General features: G+C 46.6%; 1 protein-coding gene across 2 annotated transcripts; it reads right to left on the bottom strand.

Annotated features, from left to right (window-relative positions):
- Positions 1-1,822: 1,822 nt before the first annotated feature.
- Tubb1 (tubulin beta 1 class VI) lies at positions 1,823-9,221 on the bottom strand. Of its 2 annotated transcripts, XM_071608959.1 has the most exons (5): positions 9,029-9,221; positions 8,630-8,724; positions 5,455-5,563; positions 4,774-4,884; positions 1,823-4,679 (listed from the first exon to the last, which is right to left on the bottom strand). In XM_071608959.1, the coding sequence occupies exons 4-5, from the start codon at positions 4,832-4,834 to the stop codon at positions 3,601-3,603; spliced, it is 1,140 nt and encodes a 379-aa protein (XP_071465060.1). In that variant the 5' UTR covers positions 4,835-4,884; positions 5,455-5,563; positions 8,630-8,724; positions 9,029-9,221; the 3' UTR covers positions 1,823-3,600. The 2 variants fall into 2 exon arrangements, with proteins under 2 accessions (XP_071465060.1, XP_027802181.2); XM_027946380.2 differs by lacking the exon at positions 8,630-8,724.
- Positions 9,222-17,502: the final 8,281 nt, after the last annotated feature.

The raw sequence follows: 17,502 nt of genomic DNA on the forward strand, positions 1-17,502 counted from the left end.
TTGTTGGCTTTTGGTTTCTGTCAAACTTTTGTTTATAGAAACTGCACAAATACATGATAAGGGGAAAGGGCATATGTGATATTTAGTGACCAAAGAGATACAGAAAACACTTTTTAAATGTTGCAAAATAAAAGTTCTGTTTTTCATGACATTAATTGGTGATTGAAATTAGACATTGCCATTATAGCTCTGTTGTCCCTAATCTTTGAATTGCATAGTCACATCAGAATAATGGCTCCTCCGTTGTCAAGCAGGGTCTTCATCCTTTTGTCTAGACAGAAGTATCTCTAAGTGCCGCTTAGCCAGTAATGGAAATGAAAGTAATTACTGAAAGCATACATTAAAAGAACAAACACTAAATTGTAGCACTCATTTATTTATTGTGCACTTAAAACCTATACAGAACTGTTAATGTTACAATTTAATCACAAAATGCACTTCATATTGTTTTATAAATGAGTCTATATTTTAGTAGCATTTCTCATAGGAAATGAGGCAAAGCTGTTCAATACCTGCTTATTGAGATCCAATGGCCAGGCTAAAATTAAAATCTTGAGATTCTTGACTACAGGTCTGAGGTATGATGCTGCAGCAGTTTTGTGGTGTTCATTCATTCATTCATTAAATATTTAGTGAGAAAGAATTGTTGCAAATTTGGTTTTTATCTTTCTATGAAGCTTGGAACACTTGCCTAACTTCACACCATTGCAAAATTAACTGTAAATTTTTACCTTTTGGAGAATGGAGAAGTAAAATGGAACAGGAAATTTTGGAACACTCCTAGGACCAATTCTCACCATGGCATTGAAGCTGGTGATAATTTATCAGGGCCGAGGATAAGATGATGAAAACATCTTTGTTCTCAGCTTCTGGGAATGACCTTCGACACTTGACCTATAGTTTTATTGAATTCTCACTACAGCATGCAAAAAGGAGCAGTGGATTGAGTGGAAGGGGGTATGCAGCAGGGGAGAGGCCCCAGAGTCTGCCAAGGGCCTGTCTTCCTGCTGTTAGGAAGTTAAAGCATCTCTCTTCAGTGCCAAGGTCCCCAGGGTTAAGGTAGCAGGAAGCATCTTCCATTACAGAGGATAGGAATAAATGAATCACAGGCTGTCGGGCCTTTTTAATACCAGACAGATAAAGTAATAGGCAAAGGAGTAAATTATTTCAAATCTAGTGATTAGAGACCAGTTATTTACTGGGGAGGCAGAGGGGATGGTTTAGAAGTAAGACTGAGGGACAGAGCTTGTAATATGGAGAGAATGTAAAGAACTGAATAAAAGACAAAATCTGTCCAGCAAAAAATTTTTTGATGCGCTTTCTGATTAAAAAAAAAAAAAAAAATTGAACATCAAGTATTATAATGAAATGAACTCCCCAAACCCAAGACTGCAAGGAAACTGGCAGGACGACTATACCAAATGATGTAGGGACCCCAATCAGACTGAATTGTGGGTAGTTCACAGACCAGTTGGGTGATGTTAGAGGGAGTCCAGTCATAAACTCTTGTAGTGGCCTGGGGTGTAAAGTGAAGGAATTGGACAAGCTCTAAAATTTTATAATTCTGCTAGTTCAGTCTCTTGAGAAACCAATGTCGCCGTAGCAACCGTAACCACTAAAGGAGTTCTTCAAAATCAGGAGGGATAAATTTCTCTCATTTCTAGTTTGTTGTTGTTTTAATCTATTTGTATCATACAGAGGAGTGGGATGGTGAGATGCATTTTGAAATATTTTTAACTACTCAAATTAATCAGTCTGGGTGGTTAGGCTCTAAGAAAAGGAATTTATTTAGTTTGAAATAAAGCAATTTAGCCATTTAAAATTGAATTTTTTTTGTACTTTAATGATTACTATTGAACAAACAAAAAGTCTTTACAATAATATAAATCAACAGAACTTTTTTAAAAAGATCTTAAGTCCATATCTTCTCTTGCATCTATTTAATTGCCTTTTTAGATTTGAGAAAGAAAGTGCCAGAGGAAGTGTGTGTGTAAATCTGCCATAATCACATGCTCCAAGTCTTTTCAGCATCTGGGAAGGTTATTAACTTAAAAGAGTGCATATATGTAGTTTCTTACTAAATCTAGTGCTTCGCAAACCACACACAAGTAAAATGTTTTAAACCATTGTTTTGTGCTTTTTTAATTTTGTAAATAGAAGGCTGTGAGAGATGCCAGTGGCAAGGCCTAATTTTCTCTTGGTATGTATTTTAGTTATTTCCTCGAGATGCACACAGAAAAGAGTGACATTTCCCAGAATGAGCAACTCGTCCATCCACCTGCTCCATTATTATTGCCAATAACAAAAGCACATCAGGAGATGGGAACCCAGTTGCCGGCAAGTAAATATTTCCTAAAGTCAGTGTCAGAGTATTTTCCCATCACCAGTTATGCATGGTCCCATAATAGAGCTCAGTGGTGATGCTAGAAGGCCATTAAGACCTTCACAGTATGCAAGGAACCACAGTGCGGTGTGTCAGAAATAGGTAAACTGTAATTAAGAAGTTATGGATGATTTGATTACGCTCTTGTGTATTTGGTTCTGTTGTAATGTGAGCAGATTAAAATCTTGTGATGGTTAAAGCTGTGTCCTTATGCAAACATTTATGGCAACTTCTGCAAATTAATTTGAACTGTAAAAGTTCCCTAATGAGACAATGTCCTCCGTAACCAAGAAGGACACTGCAGCCATTTCTGCTTAATTCCTACATTTGAGTGGTTGCCGAGTATGCAGCGTGCCCTTTCTCAGAGAGCACAGAAGCCACACAGCGTTTTAGGGGCTGTGGGAGAAGGGCAACTACTGAATAAAACTGGAAAGCATGTTTCCAAATTGCCTATAAAAGGAAAGCCAAAGATAATTATTAGTGAATTCCTGAAATCTAATACTGATTAGAAAGTTAAAATGGATGTGTGTGTGTTTTGAAAGCTAATTATTCAGAAATCAGAATCAGAGGATCAGTGTGCTTTAGTTGTGTTTTTCACTCTCTTGTTTTTCTGTTTTCCCTTTCCAGTTCATGTGTTGAGGTATATATACACTCTATGCAGTATACTAGTGGATATTGGCACTTTCCTGAGCCTATAAATCACCATATGCTAGTGGTCACCTGCCTCTTTTGGAGGCCAGCAACAAGGAAGGCAGGATTCCAGATAGTGTTAGTGAGGAAGACAGAGACCAAGGTGAGTCTTGGCTGCCCTAGGATGCCAGGACCTGACAGTGCTGCTGAAGAGTTAAGAGTGAACTGCACAGGCCTCCTGCAAACCTACACGTGCAGTCTGGTTGCCTGGCTAGGGCTAGGCCTGAAGTCAAGACTCAATACACTTTAAAATAAAGGAGGCACGCTATGGTGTTTTCACTTCACTGTTAAAAAAAAAAAAAAAAAAAAGAAAGAAAAGTAAAAGAGAAAGATAATAGAGTGTGCATTGACTATCAAACCACTCACAGTGCATAACTGGGCAGAGACCCTAGTGCCTATTAGCCTCCTACCCCCAAAGCCCCCTCTGTAGCTGGGCTACAGTGTAAGGCAGCCATGAAGTGCTGCAGGAGAGAAACAAATCTTTGGAGAAACTTCTGTGAGTGACTCTCCTGCAGCATCTGTCCCTGCTAAGGGTCCTTCTCCTCTGCTTCCGTTTCCACCTGCTCCATCACCTCTTCACTTTCTTCCAGATTGGCTTTGGCATCTTGAAATTGTTGGTACTCGGACACCAAATCATGGACGTTGCTTTCGGCTTCCCCAAACTCGTTGATGTCCATCCCTTCACTAGTGTACCAATGCACAAAAGCTCTCCTTTTGAACATGGCTGAGAAATGCTCAGAAGCCCTGCTGAAGAGCTCTTGAATGGCTGTATTGTTGCCTATGAAAGTGGCCGCCATGTTCAGACCCCGGGGAGGGATGTCACAGACAGCCACCTTGACGTTGTTGGGAATCCACTCCACAAAACAGCTGCTGTTCCTCGTCTGCACGGAGAGCAGCTGCTGGTCCACTTCCTTTGTGGACATCTTACCCCGGAAGATGCAGGCCACTGTCAGGTAGCGGCCGCGGCGTGGGTCACAGGCAGCCATGGTGTTGCGGGCATCAAACATCTGCTGGGTGAGCTCCGCCACGGAGAGGGCCTGGTACTGCAGGCTGCCCTGGGCGGTGAGCGGGGCAAAGCCCGGCATGAAGAAGTGCAGGCGAGGGAAGGGCACCATGTTCACAGCCAGCTTGCGCAGGTCTGCATTGAGCTGGCCCGGGAAGCGCAGGGAGGTGGTGATGCCGCTCATGGTCAAAGATACCAGGTGGTTGAGGTCCCCGTAGGTGGGCGTGGTCAGCTTCAGCGTGCGGAAGCAGATGTCGTAGAGTGCCTCGTTGTCGATGCAGAAGCAGGCATCAGCGTGCTCAATCAGCTGGTGGATGGACAGCACGGCGTTGTAGGGCTCCACCACCGTGTCCGACACTTTGGGGGATGGCATGACGCTGAAGGCATTTAAGATCCGGTCTGGGTATTCCTCTCGGATCTTGTTCATGAGCAGAGTGCCCATGCCGGAGCCTGTGCCCCCACCCAGGGAGTGGACGACCTGGAAGCCCTGCAGGCAGTCACAACTCTCGCTCTCGTTCCTCACTACATCCATGACGTTCTCGATCAGCTCGGCTCCCTCGGTATAATGGCCCTTTGCCCAGTTGTTGCCAGCCCCAGAGTTACCTGGAAAGAAGAGGAAGGGGGCGTGATGTGTGGAAAGGGCACCTGTAGGAGGCATCCTCATCTCTGCCCGGTGGAATCTTCTAGAAAAACCTACCATGCACAAAGCTGTCTGGTTGAAAGAGGGCTCCTAATCTGCTGGATCGGATGCTATCCATCGTCCCAGGTTCCAGGTCCACCAGGACTGCTCGAGGCACATACTTCTTACCTATGTAAAGCAGCAGGAAGATGTCAGCAAACTGATGTTTTTCTAGAAATTAATATTTCATCAAGATGAAACCTTGTAATCCTGGTCCAAAAAACAAGGGTGTTCTAGAAAGGGGTCTTTGATAGTTCAGGATTTGAGTACCTCCTGTAGTATCTTTCACCCCAAAAACATTTCACACATATCTGTAAAATACCCGCCCCCCCCCCCACACACACACACACACACACAAACAAGGGAAAAAAAAAAACATTTCTCATCTTTGTTTGTTGTATTGCTCCTTCCAATCTGGATGATTCTATCGTTTACCAACATTTTTGTAAATTTTTGTTTGTAAATTTCCCTTTTTAGGAAAGGAGCTACTTAATCTGCTTGTGGTCTGGGTGAGTTCCTCTCCAGTCCTGCCTCTTGAACAGGGGTGGGGACCCCACTCTGGAGATTCAGCTGCCTGCCTGTCTGCCTGCTCCAGGTGGGACAACACTCATTTGATGCTTGGATTCCCAAAGCCTTTGCTCCTCTTCTGTCTGCTTCCTGGTTGTTGGGCCACCACCAACTGCAGCCCACCAGCCCTACCGTAGGCTTCGTTGTAGTACACGCTGATTCTTTCCAGCTGCAAAGCAGATGCCCCAAGGTCACTCCCAGCACAGTCGATCCCATGTTCCTCACCAATCACCTCCCAGAACTGAAAGTAGGAGCAGGGTTAAGTCAGTATAGACAAGGATCTGTGAAGGCCAAGAGGGCATCAGAAAGAAATGGAGCTCTTGGGCTTGTTTCCCTTGGTCAACCTAACCCTTTTCATAAATGACCAATTCATAAATGACCAGGGAATTTCTTGGTTTTTGCCTGTACTAAGTATAAATATGAATATTTTTGAATTTTATGCCATCTTGAACTCCTGCAGTAAAATATCAAACACATAAAATACTAAATTGGATTGTTCTATTAAATTCAGGCTATTGCTAGGCGTGGTGGCCACACCTGAAATTGCAGAGGCTGAGGCAGGAGAACAATATGTTCAAAGCCCACCTCGAAACTTAGCAAGACCCTGTCTCAAAAATAAATAAATAAAAAGGAAAGGGGATGAGGCTGGGGTTGTGGCTCAGCAGTAGAGCACTTGCCTCACACCTGTGAGGCACTGGGTTCAATCCTCAGCACCACATAAAAATAAATAAACAAAATAAAGTTATCCAACTACAATTAAAAAAATTATATTAAAAAACAAAAAGGATGGGCTGGGGATGTGGCTCAAGCGGTAGCTCGCTCGCCTGGCATGCGTGCGGCCCGGGCTCCATCCTCAGCACCACATACAGACAAAGATGTTGTGCCTGCTGAAAACTAAAAAAAAATAAATATTAAAAATCTCTCTCTCTCTCTCTCTCTCTCTCTAAAAAAAAAAAAAAAAACTCTCTCTTTTAAAAAAAAAAAGGACTGGGGATGTGGCTCAACGGTTAAGCATCGCTGGGTTCAATCCCCGGTACCATAAATAAATAAATAAATAAATAAATAAATAAATCCAGGCTGTTGGACACATTGCTTCATAATTTCACATCAGACAACATGTCTCTACTTTCACCTTGTAGTGCTCTGAGTTACTCAAGTGTGGATTCCATTAAGTGAAAATGAACTGAATTCTTATCAAATTTCACAATAATATCTCATTTCACTTTGGAGATTTCTTTCATGAAGTTTTCCCAAAAGTGCATAACCAGGACCTTGTGCACAATTTTAAGTAATATGCATTTTTGATGATCAGGCATGCATGTGATTCAAAATTATGCATTAGCTGTTGTCTTGCAGCTGTGGATCATTCTGCCCTTCCAATCACATGTATAGTATTTGTCGATGTAGCTACATACCCTGTTCTCAATATGGAAGCCATTACTAGGTGGCCCCTTTGATGACCTGGAAAAGCATGTGTTAAAGTGCAATCAAAACATACTCATTTGTCAAGACCTCCTCAAGGGTGTTTTCCCAACTAAGTTTGTAAATGACACCTTGACTCCAGTCATGGTCTTAAAATAGGCTATAAATAAAAATTAAATAGGCTCTATTTTATAGTAAATTATGTCATGGTCCTGGGAGTGAAAGAGTGAATACACTGAAGTTCTGAGACACCACAATTGAATGTGTCTTAAAGTCTTTACAGCCCCAAGTAAGAAGTCACTGTTGGATTCTAACCACTGGGCAGCACCACCCAGGCCAAGAGCTTACCCTATCTCCACCATGCACTTCCTCTCCAGGGCCTCTCTCCATGTTATCTTGCAATGTCAGAGCAGGGGGCTCCCCATTTCTGTGTTAGCTATGAATGTCTTGTCACTGTGGCATGGAAGGACCATAACTAGTATTCCAGCTGTAAAATTCCCTGCCCTCAGTTTAAAAGACCTGCACTTACAGACCTGAATTCATAGCAACCTTTCTCAAAATAGCTAAGAGGTGGGACAACCCGAGGGTCAGCCCATGGAGAGATGATGATCAAAACTGGTAAAGATTGAGCATGTTGATGCTGTGTGAAATAAGCCAGTCACGAAAGGACGAATACTAGATGGTTCCATCTAAATAAGAGTGGTCAGATTCACAGAGGCAGAAAGTAGAACATTGGCTCCCGGAGCCTGGAGGGAAATGGGTTTAATAGGAACAGAGTTAGTGTTTAATAGGGACAGAGTTTCAGTTCTATAAAATGAAAAACATTTTGGAGTTTGGATACACAATAATATGAAGATACTTAATACTACAGAACTGTACCAGGAATTGTTTTCTTAACTGTTCACTTTGTGGGATGTGTATTTTACCTAAAAGCTTTTAACCCTCTTACTTTTTGAGACTGCATAATATTCCATGATATGGATAGACTACATTTCATCTATACATTCATCCATCAGTGAACATTTGGATTATTTCTGCCTTTTGGCTATTGTGAGAAATGCTGCTCTGTAAAAAGTAAGACCTCCTAATGGAAGTGTTTTAAAATCTTACTTTTAATGCAATTCATTCTAGTAAAAGTAATTTTCTTTTTGGACTACTAGGGATTGAACATAGGGCCTCACATATGCTAGACTACCCCTCTACCACTGAGCTATACCCCAGTCCTTTGGGGCTTTCTTTTGAGACAGGGTCTTACTAAGCTACCAAGGGTGTCCTCAAACTTTCAATCCTACTTCAGCCTCCTAAAATGCTGGGATTATAGGTGTGCACCTGGTAGAAGTGATTTCAAAATAACAAAGAGAACAAGTTATCTGGGTGTTGCAGAGTCCAGTTGTTTATACTACAATGAGGATTGGAGATCTTGAGCTGAAACACCTGTCTTTTTGGTTTTAGCCAAATGAATCAGGTATTTTGTAGAGAAATTTAAGCAGAAGGAGCAGAGGAGAAATAATCCAAGTGTTCACTAATGGATGAATATATAGACAAAATGTGATCTATCTATATCATGGAATATTATGCAATCTCAAAAAGGAAGAGGGTTAAAAAGCTTTTAGGTATGATAAAATATCTCATACCTCAAAGAAAGTATTTTAATTATTTCTTCCACTATACACAAAAACTTTATTTTGGGTTTACCTCTTTAATTTCCTGTTGCATACTAAATAAAACAATTTTTTCTAATAGCATGAACATGGGAGGGGAGGGAAAAGACACTGTAACAATAAGGTCTAAAAAACTTCCCAACAAATTTCAAAATCCTCATTTGAGACAAATTACTGTTGTTAGAAATAATAAGATGATAAAAGTAAAATGGTGGTGGTCATACCTATAATCCTTACAACTCAGGAGGCTGAGGCAAGAGGATTCCAAGTTTTAAGGGTCTCAGCAACTTAGCAAGGCACTCAGTAACTTGGTAAGACCCTGTCTCAAACAAAAAGATAGGGGGCTGGGATGTAGCTCAGTGTGTCTAGTCCCCAATACCAAAAGAAAAAAAATATATAAATGAAATGACTGACGGGAATTACATACATGAAATTGTGGACCAAATTAGCATTAGTTAAACTAATCCTCTCAGCCTTTAATAGTTTCTGTGTCTCTGTAACTAAAGATCTGTTTAATAAACCAAATCCTCAGCAAGTGCCTGCATCTGCAAGGACACTGTCTCCCTGCCAGCTGGGGTATTTATGGGTCTGGGGGACCTGGTCAGCAGTCAGCCTTTACCTACCTTGGCTCCAATCTGGTTGCCACACTGGCCGATTTGAATGTGCACGATTTCCCGCATCCTTGCTTTGAACCCAAGGATCAGCTCTTCTTGGAATGCTCAGACTCCAGGAGACCCACTGTTCACCAGCGAGAGCCGGCTGTGACTTTGGTCATTGCAGGGATGAGACCAGCTTTCAGACCACCCTTGCAGTTGGCCCAGGGGTGTGTCCAGTCCACAGCCCAGCCCTAACCCTCTCAGCTCTTTGCCTATCAACCTTCCAGATGGGTTGTCCTTCCTTTCCTGACAGAATATTGCCCAGTCATTTCCCAGAGCAGGAGTGCAAGATGGGGGGCCACCTCTGTGTGGTGCCTGAACTGCACCTCACAGGCCTTGCCCTGGTGGCGCCTGGGCACTGGTGCCAGCTCTGATGCCTGAGCATGATGATAGCCAAGGCTCCCAGCTTGCTGCGGTGGCTGGGACCACCTGCACAGGGTCTTGCCTGTGCAAGTTATCAGTTGTCTGAACTCAACACTTGACCTCGTCTTTGGCTGAATTTCCCAGGGAGTGATTTGAAAACCACTTGTGGTATGTGGTAATATCTGAGGGAATGTGGGGGGATGGTTTTTATTATTTAAGTTTTGAATTTTATTGTTAATGGAAAAAATAATTAGTACTTATGTAGTAAAATGATGATGAACTTGACCACCATTGGAAGGTGACACGTGGGTCTTAGAAGCTCAAGAAAACTCCATTGAGAGAGAAAGTTCAGAGCCACTGCTTGGCCTCCAGGCCTTTCCCAATCTGACCCCAGCTGTCCTTCCAGCCCCTTTCCAGTCCTTGGTCCTTACAACCCCGTGCTATGACAGGACCTGGGAAAACATCCCACAGGACAACGTGACATTGGATTCAAAGTAAGAAGTCCATGAGGCTGTCCCTCCATGTCCCAACCAGATCAGTGACCTTACCAGAGCCCAAACCTGGAGTACTTGCTCTCAGGGGCCCATACAGGAGCTGTGCATCCTTTGCCCTGTGTCTAGCCTGAGCCCTGTACTCTGTGTATGTCCCATAGGCCTCGTGGGCCTCAAGGTGCAGGTAGGAGCCCACACAGGGAGGTGACCAATAAGGGAGTCTAAGAGCAGTAGCCTCTCACTCTCAAAGGAGGTTAATCCAGGCATAGAAGGATCTGGGCTCCGAACCTGAGGAGCAGCCCAGACCTGCAGCAGGGGATTTGATCTGAGCATGCCAGGTCCAGCATGTGGTCCTCCAGATTGATTTAGAGTGTCCATTAAGAGCACCATGGGTCCTGGCTTCATCCCACAGAAGGGCAAAGGCCACTCTGAGGACTCTTGTCAAAATTCAGACACAGACTTGACTACTGGATGATATTGCGCCCACCTTCTGTCCTGTGACTCTGACCACAGCACAGTGGGTGTGTGTGTGGGAGTCCTTTCCAGGAGGGACCACAGTGCGGACCACTTGAAGGTCAGGTCGTGACACTGCCAGCAACTCACTCTAACACAGACCCAGTAATAAAGCCCTCAACCTGGAGATCACAGGAAAGCAAGGGTGGCAAGGTGAATTTCTTCAAGGTATAAAGTTTGCACTTTTGCAACATGACTGTATGGTTCAGATTTCTTTCTACTCAAATCTGAATCACCACATGATTCTTGGATGCTTCTGGTCCAGACACCCACCACCCAGAGGTAAAGAGAAGAACGTGTAAACTCAGGAGGAAGAAACCCATCTGTGTTCCTCTGTATTCCTGACAAATTAAGAAATACACACAGAGGCACAGTTCAGTACCCTCAGAAGCTAGCCTGTCCTCCATGCCAAGCCTCCCTAGTGGTAGGCTACTCCACTCGTCCCTCTCAGGGGGCTCCCCTGCCTGCCAGACCCTCCAAAGCCCAAAAACAGCTCCATGAGGGTCTCATGGCTGCTCCTTCTCCAGAGACCCCTCTGTGTGCCCAGGACCAGAGCACTGAATGACCAGTGGATGACCATGGGCTCTCCTGTTTGCTAACTGCTTAGACACGTGCCTTATCTCCCTACCAGCCGGGGAGCTGCCGGTGTCATGTCACCTTTGAGTCCCCAAAGTGCCTGATACATAACAGGGCCTCAGTAAATGTTTGTTGAGTGCACACTGGCAGCTGGGTGAGTTTGAGCAGTGATGTTCAGAATGGCAACTTTTCTTAGAGCCAATAATGTATTTACACAAGAGTATGGCCTTCTGATGGCCGGTGGGGACACAGCGCCCAAGGACTTTTCGCGCCATTCCCTAAGAGATGATCTAGGCTGGAAGTATAAACTGATCCAAGAAACCTGGCCATCAGGAGTAGATCAGAAGGGAATGCCCTCAATGAGCTATTATGGGAAGCCATGGGCACGGCCTCTGAGGCAGAGCTGCTGAAAGGGGCTGTGTGGCCGCATACCGCCTCGCTGCAGGGACCACTGGGCTGGGCCGGAGGGCAGTTTTGATCTCCCTGTGTTCACTCTTGGCTGTATGCGCAGGGCCCAGTGTGCTGCCCACCCCTCCCCACGGCGCATTCCTCTCCGTCTCTTGGTCTCTCCGTTTGCTTAGGGAGGGAAAGGCCAGGTTTCCAGATGGGAGCTTAAAAAGCTTTTCTGTTAATGGGGCAGTTGGCAAAAGGGAGAAAAGAGAGGAGCCCTGTTTGCTTTGATTCCTGTATTGCGGGCAGTGTTTGTTCAGTCTCGGCTGGTGCTGAGCTTTGGACACTGGGCTGCAGAGAGGATGGGGCGGGGAAGTTGGCAGGTCCCCCGGCTGAAGCCCAGTTCCGCCACTGAAGGGGCCCATCTCCTCCCTTATCCTGGGTTTTTCCATCTGTAAACTAGATAAGGGTCCCCGAGTCACAGTCAGCTATGAGGACCGGGCATGCTAGCTGAGCCCGCACACCTGGCAGCTGGCAGACTTCAAGCCAGCCTCGGCTTCACTTGAAGACAGGCCTGTTCATCCCACACCTGTGGCAGGACTGCCTCCTGGCTAGGCTCCTGCATTCAGGGTGACAAAGCCTGGGCACAGCTGAGGTAGGGAAAGCAGCCACCTGTGAGGCAGTCATCCTGCCTCTGCCCTTCTTGTGAAGGTACCTGTTCTCCTGAGGAAGGAGCCCTCCTGTGACTGCCAGTCTGCTGCAAGCCAGCGAAGTGGTGACTACCTAGTGCCTTACCCCAGCCCCAGAGGAGTAGTCCTTTCCAGGACACATCCCCCCGAGGCCTGCTCCCCTGCCAGGCTGAAGGCACCTGACACCCAGCCCTGAATTATGTCAAATAATGAGAACAGGCCATCTCTGATGAATGACACCACTGTTTTCTGCCCCCAGATGTTTTCTGGCCACAACCAAGACAGGGTAGCACTGACTGCTCAAGAGCAGAGCTTCCCCAGGCATTGCCCACAAGGCAGAGGGCCGGGGCAGAGCTCCACACACACATGCCGGGCACCATGCACACCTGGGTTGCTGAATTACAGTGTTTGCACGTGACTCAGAAGCAGAAGCCAAGAAACCTGCAAGCCAGGGCCAGCCGCACATGCCCTGGACACGTCTCCTCCCGCGGGCTACTGCAATCGGCCTCCACAAGAAGATTGGCCTCTTCCTAGATGACACTTGGTTCTATTATGGGAATAGAACTATGAAGATAAGAAAAACCAAGTGTCACCCAGAAACCCCCATCAGCCCCTTCCAGACTTCCCCTAGAAGATGTCCCCAGGGGTCAGATGGTGCATCCTCTACTTGGCAAAGGAAATATAATTAGGAGAAAAACAGAGTACTCAGAGAATTCATTGAGTTCACCCACCTTGATCTTCTACTTCTGAGTGCATTGAAGTTCCTTGAATAACTCAGAGAAGACTGTTGAATTATAGTGTTTGCTTGTGATTCAGAAGCAGAAATTTTTCCAAATGTCTTAGCAAGAAAATGACATCTGAGGGGCCATTATGAGTGACTCAGCGGGTGTGGGCAGCCCCCTAGATGAGCTGAGCTCTACTTTGTTGCACTCTGCCTCCATGTGTGTTCTCTTCCTGAAAAAAGAAAGTTCTAGGAGGATGAATAAGTAACTTCAAGAGGACAGGGCTAAGCCAGGCTACTCAGCTCCATGGAGAAGTCCTCCACCTCTTTGTCCAGCTGAAATGTCTGTGGTGCCCACACCACACAGGGCTCACTGGGCCACTCATCTTCCCAGCCCATCCTGCAGCCCCAGACTGTGGAAATGCTTGGCTGTCTCTTAGGCAGCTTGAAAACCAGCCTCCTGAGCTGTGCAACTCTGACTTACAGGAGAAGACACGACCCACCACACACACAATGCACCACTTCTTTTGAACTGCTGTACCCCAAAGATGACAAATATATGGACCCTCTCAGTTATCTCTTTCCCATCTCCCAAGATGTGCAACTACTGAAAAGCAATGTTCTGTGGTGTCAACAGAGATCAGTATAATACCTGTGAGCACCTGGAGTCAAAATCAAACAAAAATATATAATTCTGCAAGCTCCATGGGTCCAAGAAGTCTATTGTGTGAGTCTCAGAAATTCATTCATTTGTCAAGCAAATATTAGCAGAGTGCTGTTTGGGAGACTTGATGTTCCTTAGAAAAGCACAAAGTGTGGGCCTGGCCCTCCAGGGGTTTGGAGGGTGACAAGAGCACTTGCTTTCCATCCTGCTGGACTTCAATGCACTTTTCTGCCACCATCTGTCCCATGTTTGGCCTGCACACCACCACCACTATTATCACCACTACCACCACATCACATCATCATCACTATCACTACCACCACCATCACCACCACCACCATCACCACCACCACCTCATCATCACCATTATCACTACCACCACAGAGATAGAGACAGAGACAGAGACCCAGGAAGGGAACTGACTTGCCAAAACCTCAGGCTAATGTGGCAGAGCCAACCACAGATGACAAGTCTTCAGACCTCTTTATCCAGGGGGACAAATCTGAGGTGTCAATTTGAGGCATCAGGAGGCAGTCTGGCCAGATGGCCTCCAGTCAGGCAGCCATGCAGCCTCGATGCTCCTGGAAGGCCTCACCTCACCTCTGGGCTGCATCCTGCCCTTGGTCTCACCTCTTCAGCAATACTATGGCTTCATGGACATTGGCTGTCCCCTCTATAGCCACACTAATTAGCCTCCTTCCAAGCTGTCCTTCCCACAGCCACCAGAGCCCAACAAGCCCCCCTGAAACTAGTGACAACCCAAACCTTGTATATGGCGATGTGTTCCTTCACATGAGACAGAGATTTGAAAACATCTGAGCCAGGAGACGGATGAGGAACAGGCGAGGAACGGACGAGGGAGCAAGAGAGAGGGGTGAAGGCCCAGCCAGGTAATAGAGGTCTGGCACCCATGCACCAGGGGAAGCAGCTGCCATCCCTGCAGCCTGCTGTCTGACAACCCTCCTGAGACTCCCCATGAGCTGACTCTGGGTCATCACATCTGCCAGACATGTTCACATGCCAAGGTCTGCTTATGTACTCTTCCCTCTACATAAGAAGTATCCTTCCAGCTCATTCCATGGCTGTGGCCTCATGATTCAATCCCAACTCATAGGATACCTAGAGAACAATCCCAGAGCAAACTCCCCAGAGGCCCCAGTCACTAGGATTCTCCGTTTTCTCAACTTCCAAGTACTTTCTACTCTTCAAGCTCCTCTGCCTGCTCCCTCTGCAGAATGCAAGCTGCTCACAGGCAGAGACCTGTTCACTGCTGCATCCCACAGCTGAAAACAGAAGTCTGACACATGCTAGATGCTCAACAAATTCATGCCGACAGCCCAACTTTAGAGGGCAAACAAATTCTACCGGGTGAATTACAGTTCACAGGTAAGTGGGCCACACACATCCATGCCAGGCTGCAGGTGCCATGTTCCAGCAGTGATGATGACAAGGCCCACCTCATGAATGGGACCCTAAGGAGCTACCCCAACTCCAGGCACATGTGTGTGTGTAGCAGGTCACTGTGCAACCAGGCCAGGGCATGATGCACCATGTGCCCAGGGATGGTGGCAGGATCCAGAAGGTTCACGAGAAGGCCTTCACCTCCTAGGAGTCTAGGAGCTGGCCTGAGGCTCTGGCCAGGGACCGAGGAGTGAAGAGGTGCTGGTGAGGAAGCCATCATGCCCGGCAAAACCAGCTGGCCACCAAACATTGTCAGCAGCCATCAAAACAAATGCCGTATCCAGGATGTGGCTCTACTCAGGAATGTGGAATAATAGGAAATGTCTGCAGCCTGCTGGTGGGAGCCAGACAACAGAGCGCAAAGGAAGAGGGGAAGAAAGATGTTGAGGCCTCTCCACAGTGAACTAAGACTCATCTGTATCCTCCTCCTTAGGCTTGAAGGTGGGCTAGATCTGGCCTACGTATGAAATGCATGTGTTCTTTTTGAGGATGGGGGGTAAATCAACTTTATTTTTAGAAATGAATAGACTTTTGTGTCTGCCTTGCTGATCATGTTTGCCAGAAAACTTGATGGGATATTTAAAAAACAAGTCTACATTCAAATCCGTACCTAAGACCTCATGCTAAATGTAGGCCTTTGACCTCGCTAAAGGCTCAGTCTTCCCACCTGTGAAATGGAGCAATAGCATCTTACTGCCCCCACTCCCTGTGGCCACCACACATACACACACAGGGTTGTACCAAAGCCTAAAGATGATTGCAGAGTCCTCCAGAATATCTGAATTGGCCCCGCCCTCTACTCTTAAGCTCCTCTGGGAGCAAGAATGACTCAGGTACCTCTGAAAAGAAAAATCCAGGGCAGGTGGCCAGTTTCTCAGGCAAAGAACTTTATAGTGGTTTCTGGGAGACACCTAGCTCCTGAGTGTCTGTTGGCAGAGGCTAAGCTGCAGGCAGAGTGCACAACAGCCTCGTCTGAACGGCTGCTGGAAGTAATGCTTAGGCAAGCCAGGCCTCCTGGGTACAGAGTGACAGCCCTGCCCTGGGCCTCCTCACTTCCAACCCAAATGAGATGAGTCACAATCCACAAAGCAACCTCAGTGGCACCTGAGTGGTGTCAGGTGAGAACACACCTTTCAGATTTCCAGGAGTCCCCAGGCTGCCAGGCAGGTGAGTCTGCCCTAAAGGGAGAGAGAGCCCTAGACATCAACTCAACCTCCAGGAAGGATAAATGCAGCCACAGGCCCTGTCCAGCAGGTTCTCTAAGTATGGCCCTCCTCCACCTTGGTCCCAATGACCTTCTCACTTCATCCGTGTGTCCTCCGGAGAACTGAGACCCTTCACTAATAGCTACACCAAAATTTGAGTCGATGGGTTGGTGGCTGCCCCACAACAGAGCAGTCTTGGGAACCTCGCTGAAAGGACCACCCAAGGCCCAGTGGTCAATCAGCTGCTCAGAGCAGGAAGGTGGACATGCATTTACCAGTCAGAGCTGAGCTTGGAGGGGAAGAGTCTTGATGTTCTGGGCTTTGCTGTGACTGGCCTGTCACAAGGGGCTGACAAAGCAGACATTGAGGGAGTCACAGCAAGTCTCACTTCCTTCCTCTTGGCCTGAAGAATCACAGATTCAGTGTGGGGACTCCCTGCCCTACTCTCCTGGGCTGCCCTCCTATCACTGAGTTCTCTATTTGGGAAACTCCACCAGGTCACAACTTGTCAGTGTTGAATGTCCTGTTCCTTACAGCCTGAAAATGTCCTTCCCTTACCAGCACTGAGATTCCTCAGATAAATGACGCCTTGTGACTTAGCCTTAGGGTGCAGGAGGGAGAACGCAGAGGCCAGACCCCACCGCAGGGTAGGCAGGCAGGTAACACTGCTATCACAGGCTGCTGCATTGTTTACCCGGCCCAGAGAAAAGTGAACCTAGTTTGGTGGTTCCCTCACCCCATTGCACCTGATGTGGGGCCCTTCTGAGCTGGGGGCTCTGTGTGACTGCTCGGGTTACATGTCCATGTTGTAGGCCCTGACAGTCCTTGGAGCATCCTGGACTTCTCAATGCCATACAAATGGAAAGGCTTGTAACTTGAATGTGTTTCCAAGCAGCATTAGGGGTGAGGGCTCTTGGTGTCACAGCCCAGGTGGCAGAGGCTAAGTCCGGAGTAAGTGTTTTCATCAGGAGCCTCCTGTTTTCTGTGTTGTAGAATGTGTGGACTCTAGCATTTGATCCTACAGTCTAGGTCTGGATGGGTCCCCACCACCCCTGTTACCCTAGTAACGGTGAGTTTTTAAGCTCTTCTTTCTTTTCTTTCCTCTTCTCTCCTTCCCTCTTCCTTTTCCCTAACTTTCCCTCCCTTCCCTCTTTCCTTTGTGTGTGTGTGTGTGTGTGTGTGTGTTGCATGTTGTGTTGCTAGCGATTGAACTCGGGGCCTCAAGAATGTCGAGTTCAGGTTCTACATTCCCAGCCTCAAGCTCTTTCTCTAGAGGAAACAAAGAGCCCACCACTCCAGCAGACCCCTCCTGGAGGACACTGCAGGACCAACAGAGCCCAGCCCTCTTCCTCCTGTGAATCACCCAGT

This window comes from Marmota flaviventris, chromosome 2 (genome assembly GCF_047511675.1).
Source record: "Marmota flaviventris isolate mMarFla1 chromosome 2, mMarFla1.hap1, whole genome shotgun sequence".
Lineage (NCBI taxonomy): Eukaryota > Metazoa > Chordata > Mammalia > Rodentia > Sciuridae > Marmota > Marmota flaviventris.